The following is a 21358-nucleotide window of genomic DNA, read 5'->3' as shown; positions in this document are numbered from 1 at the left end:
AGAAGGCGCTTGAGGTGCTGGAGCGTGTCCAGAGAAGGGCAACGGAGCTGGGGAAGGGTCTGGAGAGCAAGCGTGCTGGGGAGTGGCTGAGGGAGCTGGGGGGGCTTAGCCTGGAGAAGAGGAGGCTGAGGAAGAGAGACCTTATCGCTCTGTGCAGCTGCCCAAAAGGGGGCTGTAGTGAGGGGGGGTAGCCCTCTTTCCCAGGTTACAAGCGATAGGACGAGAGGAAATGGCCTCAAGTTGTGCCAGGGGAGGTTTCGATTGGATAATAGGAGAAACGTCTTTACCGCAAGAGCGGTCAGGCATTGGAAGAGGCTGCCCAGAGAGGTGGGGGAGTCGCCATCCCTGGGGTATTTAAAAGACCTGTAGATGCGGTGCTTGGGGACGTGGTTTAAGTGGTGGCCTTGGCAGTGCTCGGTTAACGGTTGGACTTGATGATCTTAAAGCTCCTTTTGAACCTGAACTTATGTTTTATTGGTGCTTTTTAAAGGTCATGCCATGAAAGGGCGCACTAAGAAAACCTGATGCCCTGAGCACGTTACTTCTGGAGAAACGCTTGGCCTCTGCAGCTTTGTGTGGGACACTGAAAGGCAGTTGTGTGAGTATGAGCTAACTTCAGCACAGCTGTGCTTTTTTTAGGTGTGACAACCCTTATTCCCATGTTGAGTGTTAGGGTGTGGGTGCGAGCTCCCCAGCTGCTCCTCTCTTGCCCTGCCATCCCCCGTGACGTACAAAGGTTAGTTCCCCATGGTCCGTGGTGGGTCTTGGCATGTATTATCTGAGTATAAACCTGAAGACGGTCAGTTTAGCTCTAGAATTACTCTGAGACCCGGGAACAAAGTACTTGTTGCTTCTCTGTCTGCAAGGAGGCTGCAGCTGTATTTCCACGTGTCTCCCTTGAAGGCCACTGTCCTGAATGTGGGCGCAGCACTGCCCTGTTGTTCTTTGGGTTGATGAACACGGCAACTAGCAGCATCAGGCGGAGGCAGAGGTTACCAGACGTAGCCCCCAGTAATTGCATTGCAGTTCCAGGAGGCAGAAAGCGTCAATAACTGCTTATGTCTGGAGGGGGGAAAAGCTGGCAGTCGTGTTTAGTGCCCGCAAGGCAGCTGGAGGCACTATTGCTTACGATTGTTGTTGCCGTGCGGAAAAGACGTGGCTTAAAGTGCTGCATCGAGAAAGTAATGCTTACGGGTAGCAGAGGTAAACAATAGAAGAAGGGGAGATAGATATACGCGCGTATGAGAATTGCCTTCCTAGTGCAGCTGCTGGTGGTGGCAGCTTTGGCCCTTGCCGGTAAGTTTCGTTAAATGTTAGAGTTGTTACTTTTGAGACTCGTGGGGATTTGAGCGTTTGTCTGGGCGCTAAGGTAATAGCCGCTGATCTAGAGTGAATTGGTGCCTTACTACTTGCACATGTTTACCTTGGCATTGAGCTTGGTACTTTTAGAGCAGAAAATAGAGGGGAGGAGGGAAGTGTAGTAGCGTAGGCGTGTGTACTGCAGGTCGTGTCCGTGCGTGGTTCGCACATCCCGAGTGGTTGATGGGTTGGGAAGCATGTGATGCCCTGCAGGCTTTGTAAGGGTTAACTAAGGCATTTTCCTTGCTCTGGTTTGATGCTGCGCTTATCTGATGAAGGACTAAAATAATGCCCCGCTTAGGGACGCAGTCTGTTGGAGTCTTTGAGGGCAGGCAGTGTTTCCTGGGGCAGACAGCAGTGGATCTCGTGGGATGGCTGCACCGAATGGAGATGGACGAAGTTCTGGCATTCCTCAAACCCTGACAGCGCGAATGTGGTGGAATAAGTGCCGGCGCAGGTCCTGATCCTCGTCTTCTGTCGACCCTCAGCACGTCCAGGTAAAGGTAACAGGGTAGTTGTTGAGACAGCACCTTTGAGTCAGTGATTGTGATGATTGCGGGCTTAGGAACCAGGTGCTGTTGGATACCAACGGCAAAAACTATTTTGGTGTGTTACCGAGGAAAAAAAACATAATGCAACGGGCAAAGGTTTACGGTTCCTCTTCTCAAGAAGTTGTCGAATTTGGGAACGTCGTGCTTTTTCAGTTGCTTGACTGGTGATGTTGTCTGTATTCTTCACGAATTTTGCACAGTCTTCTCTAAATATGTCCTAGCTGCAGGCTTTACTGGAATTTGTAGGTAGTCACGTTTGGAGTTTACGAATGCTTCTTGGTGTATGTTGAGGTGAAAGATGCGTACGGCCAGAGGATGAGTAAAGGTTTGGATTTTATAGGTACTGGTACGGACAGAAATAATATTAGTGAGTATTAAAGTAATTGTGTAATGACGACATGACCTGTACGTTCACGTAATACCTATAGTTTTTGTGTGTAGTGTGTTTACACTTTAGTACTACACAAAAGAAAGGTTGTAGTCGGGTCTTATGTTCCTCACGTCTGCTTTTTTTTTTTTTTGCCTCCGTATCACTCACAAATTATACCAGTCTGAGCACTGTTTTTATTTGGTGGGTACTTTCCCGCTGAGAAGCAGCACTTAGTCTCAATCTTATTGTTCACCACAGCTATCTCCAGGGTAGCTGAAATTTCTCAGCATCTGTTCTGCCTGTTATATTTCTTCTCGAGTAAACTGTGGTGAAAAACAGTACCCGAAAGGCTCCAGTGCTTCCAGACAAGTGCTTGGTTGCTCGCGTAATGTGTTTCTAGTCCCATCTCAAGTAATGCCTTAACGGTGTTATCTTATTTATTTGTAGCGTCCCATTTTGGGAAGAAAGTGTGTTGGATTTCAAACCCTTGGGCAGGACAGGAGGAGGTGGCCTTCTCGGGTCAGTGATGAGTGTTGGCATGTATTATCTGATGTAAAGGTGATGTCTGTCACCACTTTAGCTCTAGAATTACTCTGAGACCTGGGAAACTCCAGTTTCCTTAGACTGTGACCGTGGCGCTTTTTCAACCTGGAATCAAATGCCTGTCACGTTCTAAGGCAGCGTAAGGAGAAGGGGGCACAATTTGAGCTTCCTTCCGTTTACGCGCTAGGGAGGTATAGTTGTTAGTTTAATACTTGGATGTTACTAGGAGGTGCTCTCACGTTAACTGATCGCAGCTCTGGGTACTCAAAGCTGAACAGTGTTGGCAAATGCTGATGTAGAGGTTTGGTGGTAAGTGTAACCCGCCTGTCTTAATGAGCATGCATATTCTTAATTCACAAACACGGTTTAGTCCCACCTACGCATCCAGAATGTTTGAAGGGTCATGTCACATCTTCCTTTGATCACAGTCAACAGTCACGTGTTCAGACTTGTTTTTTGAGGGGGGAAAAAAAAGGTAGATAATATATTTGTGTGTTGGGCTTGTAGGTTCCATTTTGCATTTTTGTAAGACTTGAATTTTAGCTGGCGACTGTAAGATTCCAGCTGACTGTAGGGACGGAAAGTTAAAGTTGTTAGCGTTTTTCAGGGTTGGCCCGAGAATATTCCTTCATTTCAGCTGTTTCTTCTATTATGCTCTTTATAATAAATTCTCAACTACTGTTTTTACAGGTGACATGAGCTAGGAGAAAAAACATAAAGCCAGCTGGGGCCCAAGACCAGCACTGTTGTGTTCATAAGACATTGTGTCCCAGGAGCGAACTGGCTCACGTCAGTGCTACCTCAGAAATCTTTGTATTCACTACTCAGACCTCGATTTTTCCTCACTGTGCAGTTTGCGTCTATTCGTAGAATGTCCTGAGCTGGAAGAGACCCACAAGGACCGTCAAGTCCAGCTCCCATCCCTGCACAGGACAAGCCCAAATTCACACCGTGCCTCTGAGGGTGTTGTTCAAGTGCTGCTTGAATATCGCCAGGCTTGGTGCCGTGGCGGCCTCCCTGGGGAGCCTGTTCCGGGGCTCCACCACCCTCTGGGGGAAGAACCAGTTCTTCTCCTTAACTATACACTTTATTGCCCAGTTCTCTGCGGCTTCTGAGGTGGGATGTTTGCTTTGATCAGTCTCTTAGCTCTCCTCAAGGAAATAGTGGTAAAACAAGTGCTTCTCTATCTCTCAGTTCCCGACTCTGGCCATCAAATTCTGTTTTGCCAAGCTCACGTAGTTCGTTCTTGTGGCTCAGCGGAGAATTCCAAAACGACCATTTTCTTCAGGATATCACTACATTGATGTTACGGAGTTTTGTTCCTGATTTCGGTGACACTGCGGCAGCCGGGCAGATGGCAGGCCCGGGTTGCGGGTCGAGCAACAAGCCTTGGGCCAGCTCTTCGGGGCTCCCAGGCTTCGGAGCTCCTCCCTCACTGTCCCGGTAGTGGGGCCGCAGGAGCGGAGGGAACAATTTGGCCTAGCACCTTCCCGGCACCCAGGCTGTTGCCAAGTTTCTGTCGAACGGGTGTCGAGAGCCTGTGTGACTGGCCTGTCGGAAACCCCGTTCCTCAGCCCGTGCGCGTCCCCGTTCTAGATCTCGCTGCTCTCTGTTGGGGGTCCTTCTGTGTCACATTGGTTACTGTCGACGGGGAAGTTTTGAGCGTTTCGCCCCTCGTTATTCTGTTCTGCCCTTGCCAATTTGAGCTCCCTGACCCGTGTTCCCTTCTGACGGACCACCGCCTCTGGGCTTCCCAGAAAGGCTGTCTGGTTCCGCAGCCCTTGGGGTGCTGCCATCGTGGGCTCCACCATCTAACGCTAAGGCTAGGCTCTTCGCTCCCACAGGCGCTGCCTTTTGCAACCCTTTGTTTCTCCGTCCTGCAGTTGCTGTCATGGACATGGCATCCTGGGGTATAGCGCCTTCTCCATCAAGGATGTCCCAGTCAGCCACGTTCTCTGTTGACTCGGAAAGCCCATCTGGAGCATTCCAGGGACAGGAACCGCTCCCACAGGAGCCCCCTTCCAGAGCTGGATGAGGGAAGCCCGTCCCTACCCAGAGGATCACGCCCAATGCCGCCCTGACCCGTGAGTGTGAGAGCTGCCCAGCCTGCCGCAAGCCCCTCAGGCACCCTTTGCTGCCAGGGCCCTCCTGTCATCAACGGCACTGGCAGCTCTGCTGCCTGGACGGCCCGCTGCGCTGGCGGGTCCATGGGCCCAGGCAAGCCTGGGGCTGCCCAGGGGGAAGTGGGCGCCTTGTGCTCCCCTGCTAAAGCGGCTGGCATGGCTGTGTAGCTGGAGCCCCGCACTGCCCCAGCACGGCTTGGCCCTGCACCGGCGTGGGGCTCCCAGCGGGCAGTGAGGTGGGACTTGGCGGGGCCGTGCTCCATACAGCCTGTGACCCCGTGCTGCCAGGCTGGGAGCCTGGTACGGGCCGTGCTGCCCAGAGCCCTCAGCGCAGCCTGTGCCCCTCTGCTCCTGGGCCCTCCAGGCCACTGCAAGACAAGGAAGGAGGACGCTCACACTGCCATTTCAAATGAGGGAAGCGGAGGCAGAACCAGCAGGGGCAAGAAAACAAACAGTCCTTGCTAACCAGATGTACCGCTGGGCGCCTGACAGCACATTCCGGTCTACTGGCCCTTTTTCTTCTTGGCCCACAAAAGGGTTCCGAGAGGAGAACCGCTGCTGGAAGCGGCTGTCTCGTGGGGCAAGAGCAAAGCCCCCTTTCCAGCACCCTTTCTGGTTTCCCGGGGGTGCCCAGGAGAGATGGAACCCTGCCCGGCAGGCCAGGCCAGGCAGCCGCCTGGCACGGGAGCGTGGCAGGGTTCAGCGCGCCCACAGGCACGGGCTCCCAGCGCCTGGGACGGCAGCAGCCGCTCTGCCCCTCCCGGCTCAGCCCTGGGGAGCCCCAGTGTGACGTCAGAGCCACCACTGTGAGCTCAGAGCTGGCCACCCGCACAGCCCTGTGGCGCGTGGGGCAGGAGCCCACAGATGTGTGTGGCTGTTGCCCGGGCAGGTGCGCTCCTGCTGAGAGGCGGCAGGCACGTGGCTGCTACTGGAGCTGGTTTTGCCTGGGCAGGCCACGCTTGCTGGGGCTGAGGGGGAAGAGCTGAGCGGGGAGCCTGCCTTGGCCCAGAGATGGCGAGGAGAAAGGCCCCCCAGGGAAGACACCAAGGGGCCTCCAAAGGCTCCGTTGGGATTAATGCCAGACAAGAGCTGGCAGGGGAGGCAGCGGGGCCGAGCTGCTGCCAGGCCAGCGGGTACGAAGTGGGCTGCTCCTGCCTGGGGCGTCAGGTTCGGGCGGAGTAGCAGGGCCGTGGCCCAATGTAGTCAGTGGCGTCAGAAGCCAGTGTGCAGCAGGGGCCTTTGGGGAGGGGGTAGCCTTGTGCTGCAGGGGTCAGAGCCCACCCTGATTTGCAGGGAGATTTTGCTGCACATCAGGCCAGCCCCTGGGACCTGACACTGCCCCCCCCTTGGGATGCTGAGGCGGGGTCCTGCCTGGCTGTGGTGGGGCAGCTGTGCGGGGAGGAGAGGGGTCGGGAGAACGCCAGTGACCAGGGAGGAGGGGTGTGGCCCATGGTGGGGGACGGCCCACGGTGGGGGACAGCAGCCTGTGCCCTCTCCCCAGACGGCCACCGAGAGCTGTCTGCGAAGGGGCAGTTGGTGCCAGGGAGCAGGGAGTGACGGGCTCAGAATAGGGCTGTCCTGCCGGGTGGGCTGGGGCAGCCCGTCCTCTGACAAGGGCCTCTGCTCAGGCTGCTCCTGCCCGCCTCGGCTCCCGTGGCGTGGCGATGGTGGGCAACCAGCATTTGTCTTTTTCCTCCCACAGGAACCCGTGCGTGGAGGTGGAGCTGGTGACGGTCCCTTCCACCTCGGCTCCCTGCTCTGCCACGCAAGGGCCTGCCAAGTGGCGCAACAAGGCCACAGGAATTGCAAGTAAGCTCAGCACTGCTGCTTGCTGTGAAGTCCCCTGGGGTGAACTTGGAGAGCTGCGCTGTGCCAGAGCTCTGGCCAAATGTCACGAGAGGCAGGAGAAGTGCAGGCTGCCCCAGGGAGGGAGGGAGTGCGTAGGACTGGGTGCCCGCCTTCCCGCAGGGAGCTCAAACACGTGTGGCTGGGCATCCTAGAGAAGAGACCTCAAGAGACAGGCCTAACTTTTCTCTGGCTTTTTTGCCCAGGGGCGGTCCTCAGCCTGGCTTGGCATCCGGCAGGTGCCCTTGTCTCCCTGTGGAGACATCTGCTGAGCACACGCATCTTTGCCAGGTACGTACTCCCTGTTTCTGCTGTGGTGGGGGGCGGGGGGAGAAGGGGGATGTCCCTTCCCCCAAGCAAGGGGGAGAGCAGAGGGTGTTCCCCACCCAGCAGCCCGGGGCTCCCGCTCGTGCGCCAAAGTTTGTGCGGTGCCCGTTCTCGGGGAGAGCCAAGAGCAAAGCCCCTTGGCAGCCCCACTCCCAGGCGTTTGCCGGAGCCCCAGAACCCTCCCGGAGATGTAGTAGGACAAACCGCCGTGTAGCCAGAAGCTCAGGAGCACAGCCAAGCCTCCGCAGGGCAAGGGTCTTCCCCAGCTCTGGCAAGAGACCACACAGGTCTGGAAGGAAAGCCAGACAAGGCCCCTGCGCTTCCCAGCTGTGCGGAGAAACACCCCTAAGAGCAATCTGTGTGACTGCAAGTGAGAACAGGCCTGCTCTCTCAGCCAAGAGAGAGCAAGGTCCACACCAGAAGAACTACTGAAAAGCAGTCCTCATTTGCTCAACCCCTCTACTTCCCTGCATGATTTTCATTCCCTTTCGGAAGGTGCTCCTGGAGCCCTTCGTTTGGGGAAGATCTGCCGGCAGCGTTGAATGGTGTGGAAAGGCGTGCAAAGCAATGGCTTTAGGGCCTGAGGAGGGAAATCCACGGGTATGGGGGTTTGCCCAAGACTTGCAGTACTGACACCCAAAGGACTCTCTTCTAGGCAAAAGATGGGCCCGCAGAGCAAGAGGTTCCTGAAAGTCTTCTTCCTGTGGCTCCCAGTGGCTCTGGGTGAGTTTTCATGAGCAAACACAGCCTGGCTGTGCTGGATGCCAGCTTTCCTTTTGGGCCAGTATGTGTGAAACGCCCGTGGTGCGGGTGCGTCCTGAGGAGGTCCTTGACTGGCACTGGCGTTTGGACTACCGGTAAGACTGGTAGCCTCCCAGCCGTGCTGCTGCTCTGGCCACTGGGCCAAATGGCTTGCTTAGTCTGCAAGTCTGCGAGAGAAGGGCGTAGCTCTTTCCAAGCCTGAGCTGGGGATTCCCAGATGGGAGGGGCCGTGCAGGGGGACCCATGGAGAGGTACCTCTCCTAGCCCATGCAGCCCAGCCTCGGTGCTCACCGAAGCAGTGAGGGGAAATGGGGAGTAGCTCTGGGGCACCGAGCACACCTGAAGGCCACGGCTATGCAGTCCCCTCAAGCCTGGGCTGATGGCTCCCGGTCAGAGGCGCGTCCTCTCTCTGCACCCCACGTTCCCCACCTCCTCAGCTCACCTGCTGCCCAGCCCCAGGGCACCACTGGGCAGGCGACAACGCAGCTGCAGGGGGATGGCTAGCAACTCCGCTAAAATAACCATCTCTCGGTGATGTGAATTGCAGCTGGTGCTTCCTGTGCGACCTCGCTGCCGGTGTGGACAACGCAGGCAAAGGGACTGATAGAGGTCAGTGACTCGTTGCTGGCAGTGGCTGGAGGAATCACAGGCTGTGCTGCTGCCACGCAGGCTGACCCAAAGAAGCGGCAGCTTGTGCCTTCCTAGGGAAGCCTCTCCTGGGAAGCCGCGGCAACTCTGGTAGCAGATGCTCTAATGGAGCATTTTTCCCTCCCAGGAGCTGACACGTGTGTCGTCGGCAAACCTGAAGATGCTGTGGTAAGAGAGGTTTCCTGAGCTGGAACTGGTTCTGTGCAGAAGCGTCAGCCGACCTCGTGCTACCTGCACTCACTTTCCTAATAGCCAGGGCTCCCGTACTTCCCTCCTGCCTTTGCCTTTTGCTCAGCCTGGTGCGGAAGGGAAGCACTGGCAAAGCAGGGAAAGCACACGTGTCTCTCTCTCCTCTTGCTGAGCTCAGACGCTCCCCAGAGGCGATGGGCCGCTCTCTGACCAGATCGGCTTTCCTGTCGTGCAGGAACTTGCCCGTTTTGGCGGCGGAGGAAACCCAAAAGACACGCTTTCTGCTGGAGGAGGTGGCTCGGCTGAGGGCACAGATCCGCAGTTTGAAGGTGATCCTGCATTTTGGGGAGGGAGGCTTGGCTGGGCAGAACCCTGAGAACATTTTCTTCAGGGTTCTTGGTGGGGTCAGACTGCTGACTGCAGCAACCCAGCCTTTGCCCCAGCAGCTTGCTGGGTGAGCTTCTGCACTGCACAGGCCCCTCTCCAGCCCCAGTGTAACAAGGCCACTTCAGGCAGCAGAGGACTCCTGAGAGCCTTTCCTAGGTGCGCTGGTGCCTCTGGCTCCTCTGAGCAGGCTCCTGAGGCGGTGGTGGCACCCAGGCACACGTACAGTGCCAGCCATGGCTTACAGGGCCTGAGCCTCTCCCCCTCCTGACTTGGAGAGCACAGAGGGTGTGGACGGTGGTGTGGGGACCCACATCAGCACACCTTGGGGTCATGGCCATGGCCATGGCCACAGATAATCTTCCTAGTCCTCACGGCTCACACCAGCAGCAGAGAGTCTTGCAGCTCTGTGGACAAGGCTTGCCTTGCCTTCCTGACACTGACCCTTTGCCTCTGCGGGCGCTAGGAGCCACGCTGCACTGCCTGCTGATGTGGTCCTTTTCTGTGTTGATTTCTGGCGTTCCCAGGAAGCTCAGGAAGTGAACCAGGCAGCGTCCAAGAAGGCTTTGGGTGCCTACGTCGAGATGTCTGACTGGGCCCTGGAAAGCTCTGGTATGGACACAAGCAGCCCAGTCCTTGCCCTGCGCTTGCCTCTAGCACTCCCCAAAGGAGCCCGTGCTCCAGGCGCTGCTCTCCAAAATGGGGCAGCTTAAATCCTTCACGGGGTCCAAGAGCAAGGCTGTGGCAGAGTGGGTCGCTCAGACTCCCTCCCAGTCAAGCCCTCGGCCTCCACACAGGTGCCCCTGGCGCTGCCCCCGCACGTCTTCCTGTGCTGATGGAGGGGCTCTGCTCCTCTGCGCTGCATTTGCAAAGGGAATGGCTGGGCCGTCCTTTGCTGCTCATGCTCCAAGCTCTCAGCTTTGGTCTGCTGTCATGCTCGTGGGCGCCTGCAGGCTCCCAGAGCCCTCAGACCTTCTCCTCGTGGTGCTGTGAGAGAAGCACTCACCAGGGATGGGGCTGCCGTCATTGCTCTGTGCAGCTGGGCACCCCCCTGCCCCCAGCGTGGTGATGAGGACAGGACTGACAGACATGGAGCTGGACGGCGGCGTCACAAATACTCCTGAGCACCAGCTCCCTTCTAGTCTGCGGCCTCTAGCAGTCATCTGCTCTCCCTTCCTTACAGGTGCCACCATTGACAGGCAGAGAACTTCCGAGACCTACGACTGCCAAGAGAATTGGGGCTGCAGGGTTTTATGGTTCTTCCGCGCTGCCAAGCCTCCTGAGACTATTTTGCAGGTATCGTAGCAGAAATCTTCAGGGAAGGTGTCCTTCCTTCCTGAGAAGTTGGGGACTGACCTCAGGGGCTCTCCCCTCAGGCCAGTGGTACTGGTCAAGCCCACCGTGCTGCTCAGGTTCCGGACACCAAAGCTCTCACACAGGGCTGGGCTTGCTAGAGATCCGTGGTTCCCCTGGCGAGGTGAACAGAGGTGAACTGCTGCATCTTGCCCACAGTCCTCTGCCACAGCTGGGTGAAAGCCTTCCTCCCTGGCGACCCTGGTTCCACACTCACCCCTAACTGTGCCTTTTTGTGGGCGGAAGGCGGCGGGTGCCCTGCAGAGCCGCTGGGCAGGGACGTGTTTCTGCGCGGGCCTGACTAGGATGCTTTCGTAACCACTCTTCTCCTCTGCTCCCTAATACTGAGACCCCCTTTGTCAGGCAGGGCAGGGGGCCTCCTACTTCTGTCCAGTTCCTCACAGGCGCCTCATTTTCAAGCTGAAATAGGCCCCACAGACATGCTGGCGCCTATGCTTCGAGCTACATGGGCAGTGGTGTTGGCCCCAGTGCTCTCTCACACTTCATTGCTGTCGCGTTCTGGTTGCAGGCGGATGTTTCCCCAGGAAACTGCTGGCCTTTCCAAGGGCATCAGGGCCAGGTGGTCATCAGGTTGCCAGCACGAGTCCATCTGACTGCCGTCACTGTGCAGCACATCTCCAAAGACGTGTCTCCATCTGGGACCGTCCTCAGCGCCCCCAGAGACGTCGTTGTCTTTGTAAGTCTCTGCTGGGCGCTTCTGGCGGGCATCTGACCCTGGGGCAAAGCCAGGACAGGGCCCTGCTTGCTTTTGTGCATCTTCTGGGGTTTGTGTCCTGATCTTTCGCGAGCACTGCAGTGCCCTCGCGGGACGCTTCAGGGGCTCGAGAGGTTTCATCCCTCTTAAGGTTTGTTCTGGCCAAGCACCTCTGGGTTCTTGACCAAATCTCAAAGCGGAGACTGAGCTCCACCATACCCGGTGCTAGGCTGCTGCTCGAGCCCCAGGAGAGGGTGGGTGGATAACAGGGCTGAGCCAGCGCGTACCTTGCCTTTCTGTCGGGATGAGTCTGAGCGGCTCTCCTTGTGCTTTGCCCCTGAGGGAGTGGATGCGGACGGAGAAGAGGAAACTCTCCTTGGGACGTTCACGTACAACGTGGCAAAAGAGGCTATTCAGACCTTCCCTCTGAAGGTACGCTCCACGCACAGGGACGAGATGCCAGGGAGCACAGCAGGTTTGCCTGCAAGTCCATGGAGGAAGGGCACGCATGCTTTCTTTTCTCCCTGGGCAGAGGGGCCCGGGCCGCCGTCATGAGAGAGACACCTGCTTGGGAGGGCTGAGTAGCACGCGGTGGTGGTAGCAAGAGGGTAGCAAGGGCAGGGTCAGGCCCGTAGGAGCATGAGTCCCGAGAGATCCCTGGCTGCGCCCGGTGCCTTCAGCAGAGGCAGCTGCACGTGCGCCCACTCCACGCAAGCAGCGTCTTTGTGCCGTGGAGAAACAGGGCGGCCTGGTGGCGAGAGGCAGCGGGCAGCACCGTCGCTCCATGCTGCGGCCTGCTGGCAGGCTGGACAGTGTCCTCTCCTCCCACCATAGCACGCCCCTTCTCCCGCGGCGCTCTCACGCCTGCCAGGGGGAGAGCAGGCACAGCAGGCAGCGGGAGCTCGGCGGGGTTGCACACCAGGTGCCCCACACGCGGGAGCGCCTCCCCGGCCTCCCTGTCAGCACAGAGCAAGCAGCAGCGGGAAGGGGCAGAGGGAAGGGAGACCGAGCCCCAGCCGGGCCGGCATGCAAAGACGGGGTGATTGCACTGCCGCTCTTAACACCCCCGTTTCCTTTTCCCACTCTTCTTCACAGAACGCGCCGCTTCCCAGAGCCTTTCCGTCTATCAAACTTCTTGTGAAGAGCAACTGGGGAAACCCAGCGTACACCTGCATTTATCGAGTGCAGGTTCATGGGAAGATGGCGCAACCGGAAAGCCCCAGGTGAAACCAGAGAGAAAAAAAAAGTCAAACATGAGAAAGAAGAAGAAGGGGAGGAAGAACAAATAAATCTAAAAGATGTGGCAATTGAGATGGCTGTAGAACTGTAGAAGATTTGTCTCCAAAGTGGGGTGCTCAAGACGTTCCACGCTGTGGGAGGGGAATTCGGGAGCGTGTGGAAAATGTTACAACTTCTATGCAATTTTTTTCTTAAAAACGAGGAAGATAGGAAGCATTCCCAAGACTGAATCTAGAGAGGGGAGGCCCAGCCTGTCAGCGCTCCTCCCGCCGCCCATGGAGGCTCCGCAAGTGGCCCCAGCCCAGGGCAGGCCGAAGGGCCCGGCTTCAGTTCACAAGAGGGCGACTGGCCCCGCCCGCCGGCCCGCGCGGGCTCTGCAGGAGCTCCCCCAGGCGCCCGCCCACCCTCTTCCCGGCTTCTCAGCCAATGGCGCCCGCCAGGCGGGGACAGGCAGGGCCCCCCGCCAACCACCGCAGCGCCCCTTCTCTGGCCCCGCCCCGCTGCGGCCGCGTGCCGACGGACGAGCACGTTGCTACGGGCGCGCCCGGAGCGCCAGCCAGGGCCCCGGGTTCGAGTCCCGCCGCTGGGTTCGAGGCCCGGCGAGAGGTCAAGGAATGAGGCGCTTGCTGGCGTGAATGCCTCACGTACCAGCCAAAGGGCTGCCCGCGCAGGAGGGGAAAGGTTGTTTAATTGGAAATTGTAGTTATAATTTGGTTTTAAGTACCGGTGCTTGTAATAGTTGTTTTGGTCAGTTATTAAGAGAAAAAGAACTTTGCCAAGGATGTTTTCTTGTTGGGGGGGTCCGAGTCCCCTGCCTGGTTTGGAAAGGGCTTCGAGTCCCCGAAGTTGACCAAGCGGGTTAGAGTCCCACTGAATGGGGTTTGAGTCCCCAGTTTGGCTACTTGTCTTGACTGGTCTCTGAATTTTGGCGTGGTTATCAGAATATGGATTTATTTTTGCATGTTCGGATCAGATAGTTGTTTTGGAAGTCACATTTAATATGGGTGGGGAATCGTCTAAAGGCAAGGTCTTAAAGAAGTCACCTCTAGGGCGTTGACTGAAGCATTGGAAGGGGGGTGGGGGTGGGTTCGATCCCCTCACAAGGAAGCAGTTAACTGAATATTGTAATCATTGGTCGCCGATCTGTACTTTGAAATATAATACTATAATACTACTATATTAAAATAATATATATTATAATGCAATAATACCATAGTGCAGTCGATGATGTTTTGCAAAAGAGAAGGAAAATGGGATGAGATCCCATACGTGGGTTTGTTTTTCACGTTGCAGAGCAGCGGTTGGAAAAGGGGAAAAGATCGCGGATCGATTACTAAGGATGCAAATGTTTTGGCCTTAGAACAATGTTGGGACAAACCACCCAAATGATGTTGTTCTGCATGTAGTACTGGTAAAAGGAGGTGTAAAATACAAGGAGCTGGTGGAAGAGGAAGATGATGTAGGATGATTAGTGGCTCCGGGACAGGGAAGTCTACAGGGAGGTAACGATCAGTGTGGAAACAGGGAAGTTGGACAAGTGGATATGGGGGTGTAAATGGTGGTGCTGAATCACAGAATCACTAAGGTTGGAAAAGACCTCTAGGATCATTAAGTCCAAGCTCCGACCCAACACCACCATGTCTCCTAAACCATGCCCTGAAGGGCCACATCTGCACGTCTTTTAAATACCTCCAGGGATGGTGACTCCACCACCTCTCTGAGCAGCCTGTTCCAATGCCTGACCGCTCTTGCAGTAAAGAAGTAGTTCCTAATATCCGATCTAAACCTCCCCTGATGCAGCGTGAAGCCATCTCCCCTCGTTCTATCGCTAGTAATAGAAAGTGAAGGGGGGCCGGAATTTCAGTGCTGTAGCAGGAAGAACTAGGAGACAGGGGGCAGTGCTACAAGCACCCTTAAGGCAGGCCGTGGGTCGGACAGGAGGGTGGGTGCGGGTTGAAGTACCCTTCTCAGTAGCAGGCTGATGGGCTTGGAAGGAGATGGCTCTAATGTATGGGGAAGATGCGGCAAAGGTGGCGAAGGTATTGGAAACTGTTGTGGAGAATCATGACCCAGAGTGGAAGGAGATACAGGTGGTCTTGAATATGTTGTTGAGAGATGAGGAGCAGAGGCTGTTGTGGCTGAGGCTGGGGAAGAAGCAGAGAGGGTTCACGCTCAGGATGCACAGGCAGGAAGGCTGGAGGATCATTCTTGCCACCACCGATCTGAATCGGCACCTGAGCAGTCAGGCACAAAGGTTATTGTGAACTGAATATCAGAGGTTGATATTGTGAGGGGCCTCTAGGCAAGAATGCACTCAAGGACGTAATCTCTGCGAGCATGACGGGGATGCAAACGACCTAGCAGCTGGCGCCAGTCGAAACCAAGACAGAAGGAACTATGGACATCTCCATCTAGATAAGAGTCACAACACCCGGTGAAACCGACACACCTTGCCACACACTGTGACAAGATTACTTGATGGGCCAACTCACGACCATATGTGGAAGAAGGACTCAGAGTTCATGGAAAGGACAGAAAAAACACCCCTTCAGCAAAGCACTAGGGACCACCCGATACCTCTTGAGGGGCTTCTGAGGGACTTAAAACGCACGGGTAATTAGGAAGCAAGTGTTAGAATTAGTTCCAGGAAAGCTAATGCATATGTATATAACCGAGCAATCTAAGCTTTGTCTATCACGCCTTGCGGTATGCACACTAGGAGGAATTATCCCCTGTGCGTCTGGCACCGTAATAAAGAATGCCCGCTTCTTCATACTACATTGGTGTTACGGAGTTTTATTCCCGATTTCGGTCACGCCATGGCAGCCGGGCAGACTGCAGGGCGGGTTGTGGGGCGAGCAATAAGCCTTGGGCCAGCTCTTCGGGGCTCCCAGGGCCAGGCCTTGGGAGCCCTGCTTTCCTGGAAGTGGCTAAGGGGAAGTAGTGTATTAATTCCTTGTTTTGCTTTGCCTGTGAGCACAGCTTTTGCCTTACCTGTTATGCTGTCTTTATCTCAACGCACAGGTTTTCTCACTCTTACTCTTCCAAGCCTCTTCCCCATCCCTCCAGGGCAGAGAGATCAAGCAACGTAGCAGCCTACTGGTGTTAAACTACAACATCCATACGAGGTAACTACAGCCTTTGATCCATGAAGTATCCCTAACCTCAAACACCGAGCTGGTGACCGGCTCAAGATTTGGTAACTATGGTACCCTAAAATCGATGCATGTGTAGCCAAACCCTCATTTAGAGCAGCCTGGGGTGGCCTCATTTCTTGCGATTACCCAGAAATGGCCCCTATAGCAAACCTACCCTCAAATCATAGGAAAATTCTGAATTGCATCAACAGAATCAACCTAAGGCTGGTCCTAACCCATTGTGACGGATGTGCTCGACCCCTTGACCAGACTGGTGGTGTGTGGAATAATCGCTGGAGGTGACTTAGACGCTGAGCTTATGTTTTTAGAAAAGGTACAGCGCTGAAGAAGCTTTCAGGGTGAAATGCAGCTGACGTGCGAGGAAGCCGTTCCATGAAAGTTCCCTGGTAACCTTAGATGTCAGCAATGCCAGGAGAACTTGGCGTACTGACTCTGAGAGGAGTTGTCCGGAGGGTGGAGCGGTGTGGGGGCATCGCGGCCGGGCTCTGTGATAAACGGGAACTCCAGGTACCATGGAGCTGGTACGCTGCACATTTGCGACCCTGGGCCAACGGTCCGTCATGCTTTTGACTAAATGCTGTCCTTTTGGTGAACTTTGCTCACTATAATATCATTCTAATACCAAAACACACCTCCATCCCAAAAGTTACCCGCCTCTAAGGTGCGGCCACCCCTCACTGGGCACGCGCTTTGAATTTTTCTAGCCTACATCTTTAAAAGCAAAGCGAGGAAATTTTACGCCAGCCATAATAAAGGGATGTATGACTAGAGTCACTCAAGCTCCACCTGAAAGATAAAGAATAGTATGAAATTTGTGAAGAGAAAGAGGGTGTCAGGGAAGATACCATCGCGTACCACTCTGACTTCTGGGACCAGTCGATGGGCTGAGCTTCTCTTACCCCGCGGTGGGATGCCTTTGGGTAAGATTGGAAACCTCTACAGAGTCACTTTAAATCTCTAACGTATTAGAGTTGCTTTGCTTCATAGTAGAGTTGCTTCATATTTGTTTAGCATACTTGTAGCCCAGCAGTGTACTCATATCCTCAGTATTTATGTGCGTCTTGTAACCAGCAATCTTATCACCGGTGACCCAAAGAACCTGTGTATCTGTCGCTTTAATAAATCGCACTATTCATTGATCTAGCCGTGATGGTTCTCACTGAACGTGAGCAGGCCGGGCATCTGCCAGATTAGTTACTGACAACAAATACTCTGATGAGTGGTTGCTTCTACAACCCTTAGAAAATAAACCGTCTGAGACTAAGACTGGACCTAGCCGCACCTAGACTCCTCTCGGAGGAGGATTTTAGAAAGCAAGGGGGTCCTGTCTGAACCTTGCCACTCCTCAGACTCCTACTATTAATGCAACAGTGGTGGTTTGGTGCAGGCTGCGGAGAAGGTAAAGGCCTGAGCCGTAGCCGGGCCCACGAACTCCTCTAGTTTCAATCTGTTCTCTAAAAACCCACGAAGCAGCAGACTGCCACCGTAGGGCATCAGTGCATATGAGCTTGGAACACCCATCACGTGATTGACACATCAAGAGCAGGTGCCTTGCCTAAGGATCATTTATCATTTATCAGGAAGAAAGCTGTGGGTACAAGGAGTCTCACGCATACCTTGTCCATCGCACGCGATTTGGCTACGAGCCAACCACTTTATCCCATAAATATGACAGCCTAAGTGAGCCACCTTTGAGCTCTCCTGGTTAGGCAGCGTGGATGTGTGGTGGTGATCTCCCCTTGAGCTGGGACACCTCTCAGGGTTGCCGCTCAAGGCAGAGAGACCTTTCACCAAGGGCAGAGATTTGGAAAGCAGCTGATATCACACAAAACCTTGTAGTATGATGACTTTGATTTTGTCCTGGTAACTTTGATTGTGTGTTGAATTGATGCTAATGAAACGTTACGTAAACTTTGCATGTACAATCCCTTAGACATAAAACGTTGTCCAAGTCTGAGACTAAGGTTGGACCTAGGCCACACCTAAGCTCCATCAGGAGTTTAGCCAGCAAGGGGTTCTGCTCTGAACCTCATGACTCAATGGGAGGGTCTTCCTTGCCCTTTTGCATCCATGGTCTCTCTGTGAATCATTTTAACTCCAGTGTAACTCATGTTTCCTTTATATGTTTCTTCCATGCAGTAATTAATAGAGTGAACTTGCCATCGAACTTTGTGAAGTCGCACTTTCACAATATCTTCTTAAAACCAATTTTGCTAATACCTTTGACGGTGATTCTTTAAGTCATCTAAAAAACTCCATTCACAACGCCCATAGGTAACTCTCTTTTAATTATAAACTCAGTCTTGTATGTTACTGTAAATGTGGCTCTTGGGTTTTTTACAGCCTTTACTCATACGCAAATCCCAGCTCAAGTCCTATGGCAACCATAAGCACAATCTCCATGCTATTGCTAAATTTCTTTCCTGCAGCAACTCTGTCCCTGACTTCTGACCTTTGGACTATTGAGCTGGGGTTTGCCGGATTGTCTGTGGCATGCACGTGCCCCGGCCTTGCAGGGCTGGTGAAATAGGTACTGGCATCCTCTAGGAACTCTCTTTGCCTTTTGGCCCACATCCTTATTGACAGAGGTGGGGAACAATGGGTAAGGAACTGTATCTGGCAAAGTTTACCACAGTCCTAGAGCTGAAAGGAGAACTGAGGAGTCCTGGCTCCCAGCACCTGCTCCAACTCCCTAAATTCCCCTCCCCTCCCATAGCTCTCCCTTTGTTTCCTTCCCCTTCCCACAGCTCCCTAGACCGAGCTCATCAGAATTGTCATTGATCCATCTCTTTCGTGCCCAGCTTTCTTCACGCAGGGCTCTCAAAGACTAACCAAGTTTGGTTTTATAACCATTTCAATCATTCTCTAACTCCTGAAGTGACATCATGTATTGCCTTTCCAGGTATGGCTGGAGAGTCAATTGCAAGGGCAAAGACCCGACTTCCTGTGTCAAGGGTTGCTAAATCACTCCAGAAGCAGCAGCAGTTTCCTCCGGATCACCAATGGTGAAGAGTGAGGGTGTGTGGAGTGGAGGCTAGGGAAAAAAGGTGGCTGTGGGGAATTAAAAGCAGCATATTATTAAGGTAGAAAGGGTGCTGGCTATTGTTAACTCTACGAGGACTTTGCGGTACTGCAATGCAAGTAGAGAACTTAAAGGCTGACGACTTAGGAGAGACAAAGCTTAGCAGAAGGCCATTACAGGTGGAATTTCAGCCATTTAGTTGCATAATCCGCTCTCAAGATTTTGTTTTCCTGACTAAGAGGGCTTACCAACGATGAGGGTTTCTCTCTTTTTTGTCTCTTTCTCTCTTCTCCTTCGTCTCCCCCTTGCTCCCATCCTCGTTTCCTCCCTCCCTTACCTTCTTTCCTTCTTTTGTTCTTTCTTATCTGAGTGTAGAAATTAGGAAAATTAATGAATTAGTTATAAGACCTGCATAACTGCAGTTGCCTTATAACGAGGGCTGAGTCACTGACTGAGGTGGGCAGTACAGCCGGCTGACAGAGAGAGACAGCTATGCTGAAACGTGACCTCGCTCCTTAAATTTATGTGAGCATCTGCTCCCGGCTGCTGTGAGAGAGGGCACCGAAATGTATGGACTTCTGTCCTGAATACGGCTTTTCTTACCATCCTTTGAGGCACCAGACCAAACGCAGTCTACGGAAGATGCAGACAGCATCTCTGTGAGGAAGTAATGGATTGGAAAGCCAGTTAGGAGAGGGAAATGCTTTGCCATTTAGGTCACAAGTCCTTTTTCTAAGCGAAGGCTGAATCCAGGAACAGTACACGAATGGAAGGTGGCAATACCGAAACCGTGTTTGCTTCTGTGCTGGTTCTGGCTGAGAAGGGGTTAATTCTCTTCACTGCGGTGCCTGTGGTGGTCGGGGACCTTTCCAGCTTCCCGCGCTCTGCCGCGTCGGCGGGAGGCTGGGCGGGGCGGGGCCACGCCCGGGGCAGCTGACCCCGACTGGCCAATGGCATGTTCATTCCATACCATGTGACACCATGACCAGTATATTAAGGGGGGGGGGGGCAGCTGCGGCTCGGGGAGGCGCGGCGTCGGGTCGGCGGGCAGCGAGCGGCGAGCGGCTGCGTCGCCTGTGGTTTGTTTCGGTGGTTCGTCCCCCCACCCCCCCGGGTTTCGCGCCTCTCGTTGTTTTCCTTTCCATTGCTTTGTTGTTGTTGTTGGTTTTATTTCAATTATTAAACTGTTCTTATCTCAACCCACGAGCGTTACCCTTCTGATTCTCTCCCCCATCCCACCGGTGGGGGAGCGAGCGAGCGACTGCGTGGGGCTGAGTTGCCGGCTAAACCACGACAGCAAGTGTAGAAAGATCTGGTTAAAATATTGTGAAAAATGATCAGCGAACATTCTTGCAATTCTTCTGTTTGGATTTACAAGGGGCCTGCTCAGACTCAAAGGATGATCATATCTCGTGAGGATGTTGGCAAACAGAAGGCTTAATGAAATGTATCAAGCACGCATGGGGCTGCTGTGGCGCCCTGTGCTCTCACGGAAGAGGATTTTTGTGCGCTTCTCAACACAGTTACAAAGACGTGGAGAAAACCATTTTCCTTCCAAATGTTTTTATTCCATACATGATAGAACACTACTTCTGCACTCCCCGGCCATTCTCTTACTTCATCCCTTCTCACTGACAAACTTGGTGTTTTCTAAACATTTCTGAATTCCAAAGAGGTTGGTTGTGCTCTTTCCCCACTCACTCCCTTTCGCTCAAATCTTTGGCTTTTGGTGGGAGAAGAGGCAAACACCTTCCCTGTAAAATTGATGTGATCGAAAAAGGGTACATAAGTCAGACTTTTTTTTTCCTTTTTTTTTTTTTTTTTTTGTCTGCGAAGGCATTCAGCATGCAACAAGGAATTGGATTTTAGGTGTTTCTGTATTGTTTATGACGATACAGATTTGTCCCACTGTTCTAACACTGGGGTTTGGGTGGATATCAAATAAACAAATCTCAGGGAAATTTAAAAAAGCAATTCTGTCTCCTCAGGACCACCTTGTCACAGCACACGGTGACCTACAGGGCCACCGCTTGCTAAAACAAATATGCTAACGCTGTGGTTGTGTGGCCTTGAGAAACCTGCATCTTTTTAAAAAATTGAAAGCCACTAGATACTGGCTTCTAGACCTTTCAGAAACATTCTCCTAGATTACAACACGGATAGGTGTTCTTTCTCGCCGAAGGTGCCTGGATTACTACTTGCAGATCACCGATATTTTGCACACGCCCATGAGTCAGTACGGACAGAAAGTAGTTTGTGTTCTCACATGGCTCAGCATAACAGGGCTTCTTCTCTGTGGCTTAACCGTCTTAATCACCTGGGTCCAGCAGACAGAAATTTTCATTCGGGGCGTTTATCTCTGCGCCTCAAAGAAACCTGTAGCATTGATGACGCAGATACTTGTCTTCTTGCACCTTAGGGAAGGCTGCTTCTTTACGGATGAATGTAAAGTACAGCTCCTGAGAAATACAGGTACGTGATTTTATTATAGTGAGAGGAAAGAAACGTGATCATTCCGTTCTATACATGTTTCCGTTTTAACTGACCCCATGTGAAAGAACCTGTAGGAAGCTGCCTTATCTTCCTCTATAAAGACGCTGTTCTGAACTTGGGTATTACCCCAAAAGCCCAAATACAATCAGGGGCAAGAAACGAGAACCTCACAACACAAGGTTTTTTTGCGGTAAAATTAGCTGAGCAAAATGCTATTTCTGACGGGCACTGCTGCGTTCTGGTAAAAAGCTGTTTATAAGCAGCGAGGTGCAGTTGC

The 21358-nt window shown here is 53.6% G+C and overlaps 1 protein-coding gene, 1 long non-coding RNA gene and 2 other non-coding genes across 4 annotated transcripts in view; all 4 read left to right on the top strand.

Moving 5' to 3' along the window:
* Positions 1-15186, top strand: part of LOC142067374 (voltage-dependent L-type calcium channel subunit alpha-1S-like) — a 49836-nt gene extending 34650 nt beyond the window's left edge. Inside the window, exons 23-33 of the mRNA XM_075115950.1 lie at positions 6649-6755; positions 6998-7082; positions 7774-7841; positions 8428-8489; positions 8656-8696; positions 8953-9046; positions 9629-9713; positions 10285-10397; positions 10984-11151; positions 11512-11601; positions 12265-15186. Of these exons, the coding sequence (XP_074972051.1) occupies positions 6649-6755; positions 6998-7082; positions 7774-7841; positions 8428-8489; positions 8656-8696; positions 8953-9046; positions 9629-9713; positions 10285-10397; positions 10984-11151; positions 11512-11601; positions 12265-12396 (1045 nt within the window). The 3' untranslated portion in view covers positions 12397-15186. The remainder of the gene's footprint in view (positions 1-6648; positions 6756-6997; positions 7083-7773; positions 7842-8427; positions 8490-8655; positions 8697-8952; positions 9047-9628; positions 9714-10284; positions 10398-10983; positions 11152-11511; positions 11602-12264) is intronic.
* Positions 39-4331, top strand: LOC142067004 (uncharacterized). The gene is made up of 3 exons (XR_012663868.1): positions 39-598; positions 1661-1856; positions 2728-4331. It is a non-coding gene; the product is annotated as an uncharacterized LOC142067004 (long non-coding RNA).
* LOC142067435 (small nucleolar RNA SNORD45) lies at positions 750-832 on the top strand. The gene has a single exon (XR_012664047.1). It is a non-coding gene; the product is annotated as a small nucleolar RNA SNORD45 (small nucleolar RNA).
* On the top strand, positions 2799-2883 carry LOC142067443 (small nucleolar RNA SNORD45). The gene has a single exon (XR_012664054.1). It is a non-coding gene; the product is annotated as a small nucleolar RNA SNORD45 (small nucleolar RNA).
* Positions 15187-21358: the final 6172 nt, after the last annotated feature.

Source organism: Phalacrocorax aristotelis, chromosome 21, assembly GCF_949628215.1.
Source record: "Phalacrocorax aristotelis chromosome 21, bGulAri2.1, whole genome shotgun sequence".
In the NCBI taxonomy this organism is placed as follows: domain Eukaryota; kingdom Metazoa; phylum Chordata; class Aves; order Suliformes; family Phalacrocoracidae; genus Phalacrocorax; species Phalacrocorax aristotelis.
The sequence above is the reverse complement of the archived record's forward strand: the minus strand, read 5'-3'. Positions and strand labels throughout refer to the sequence as shown.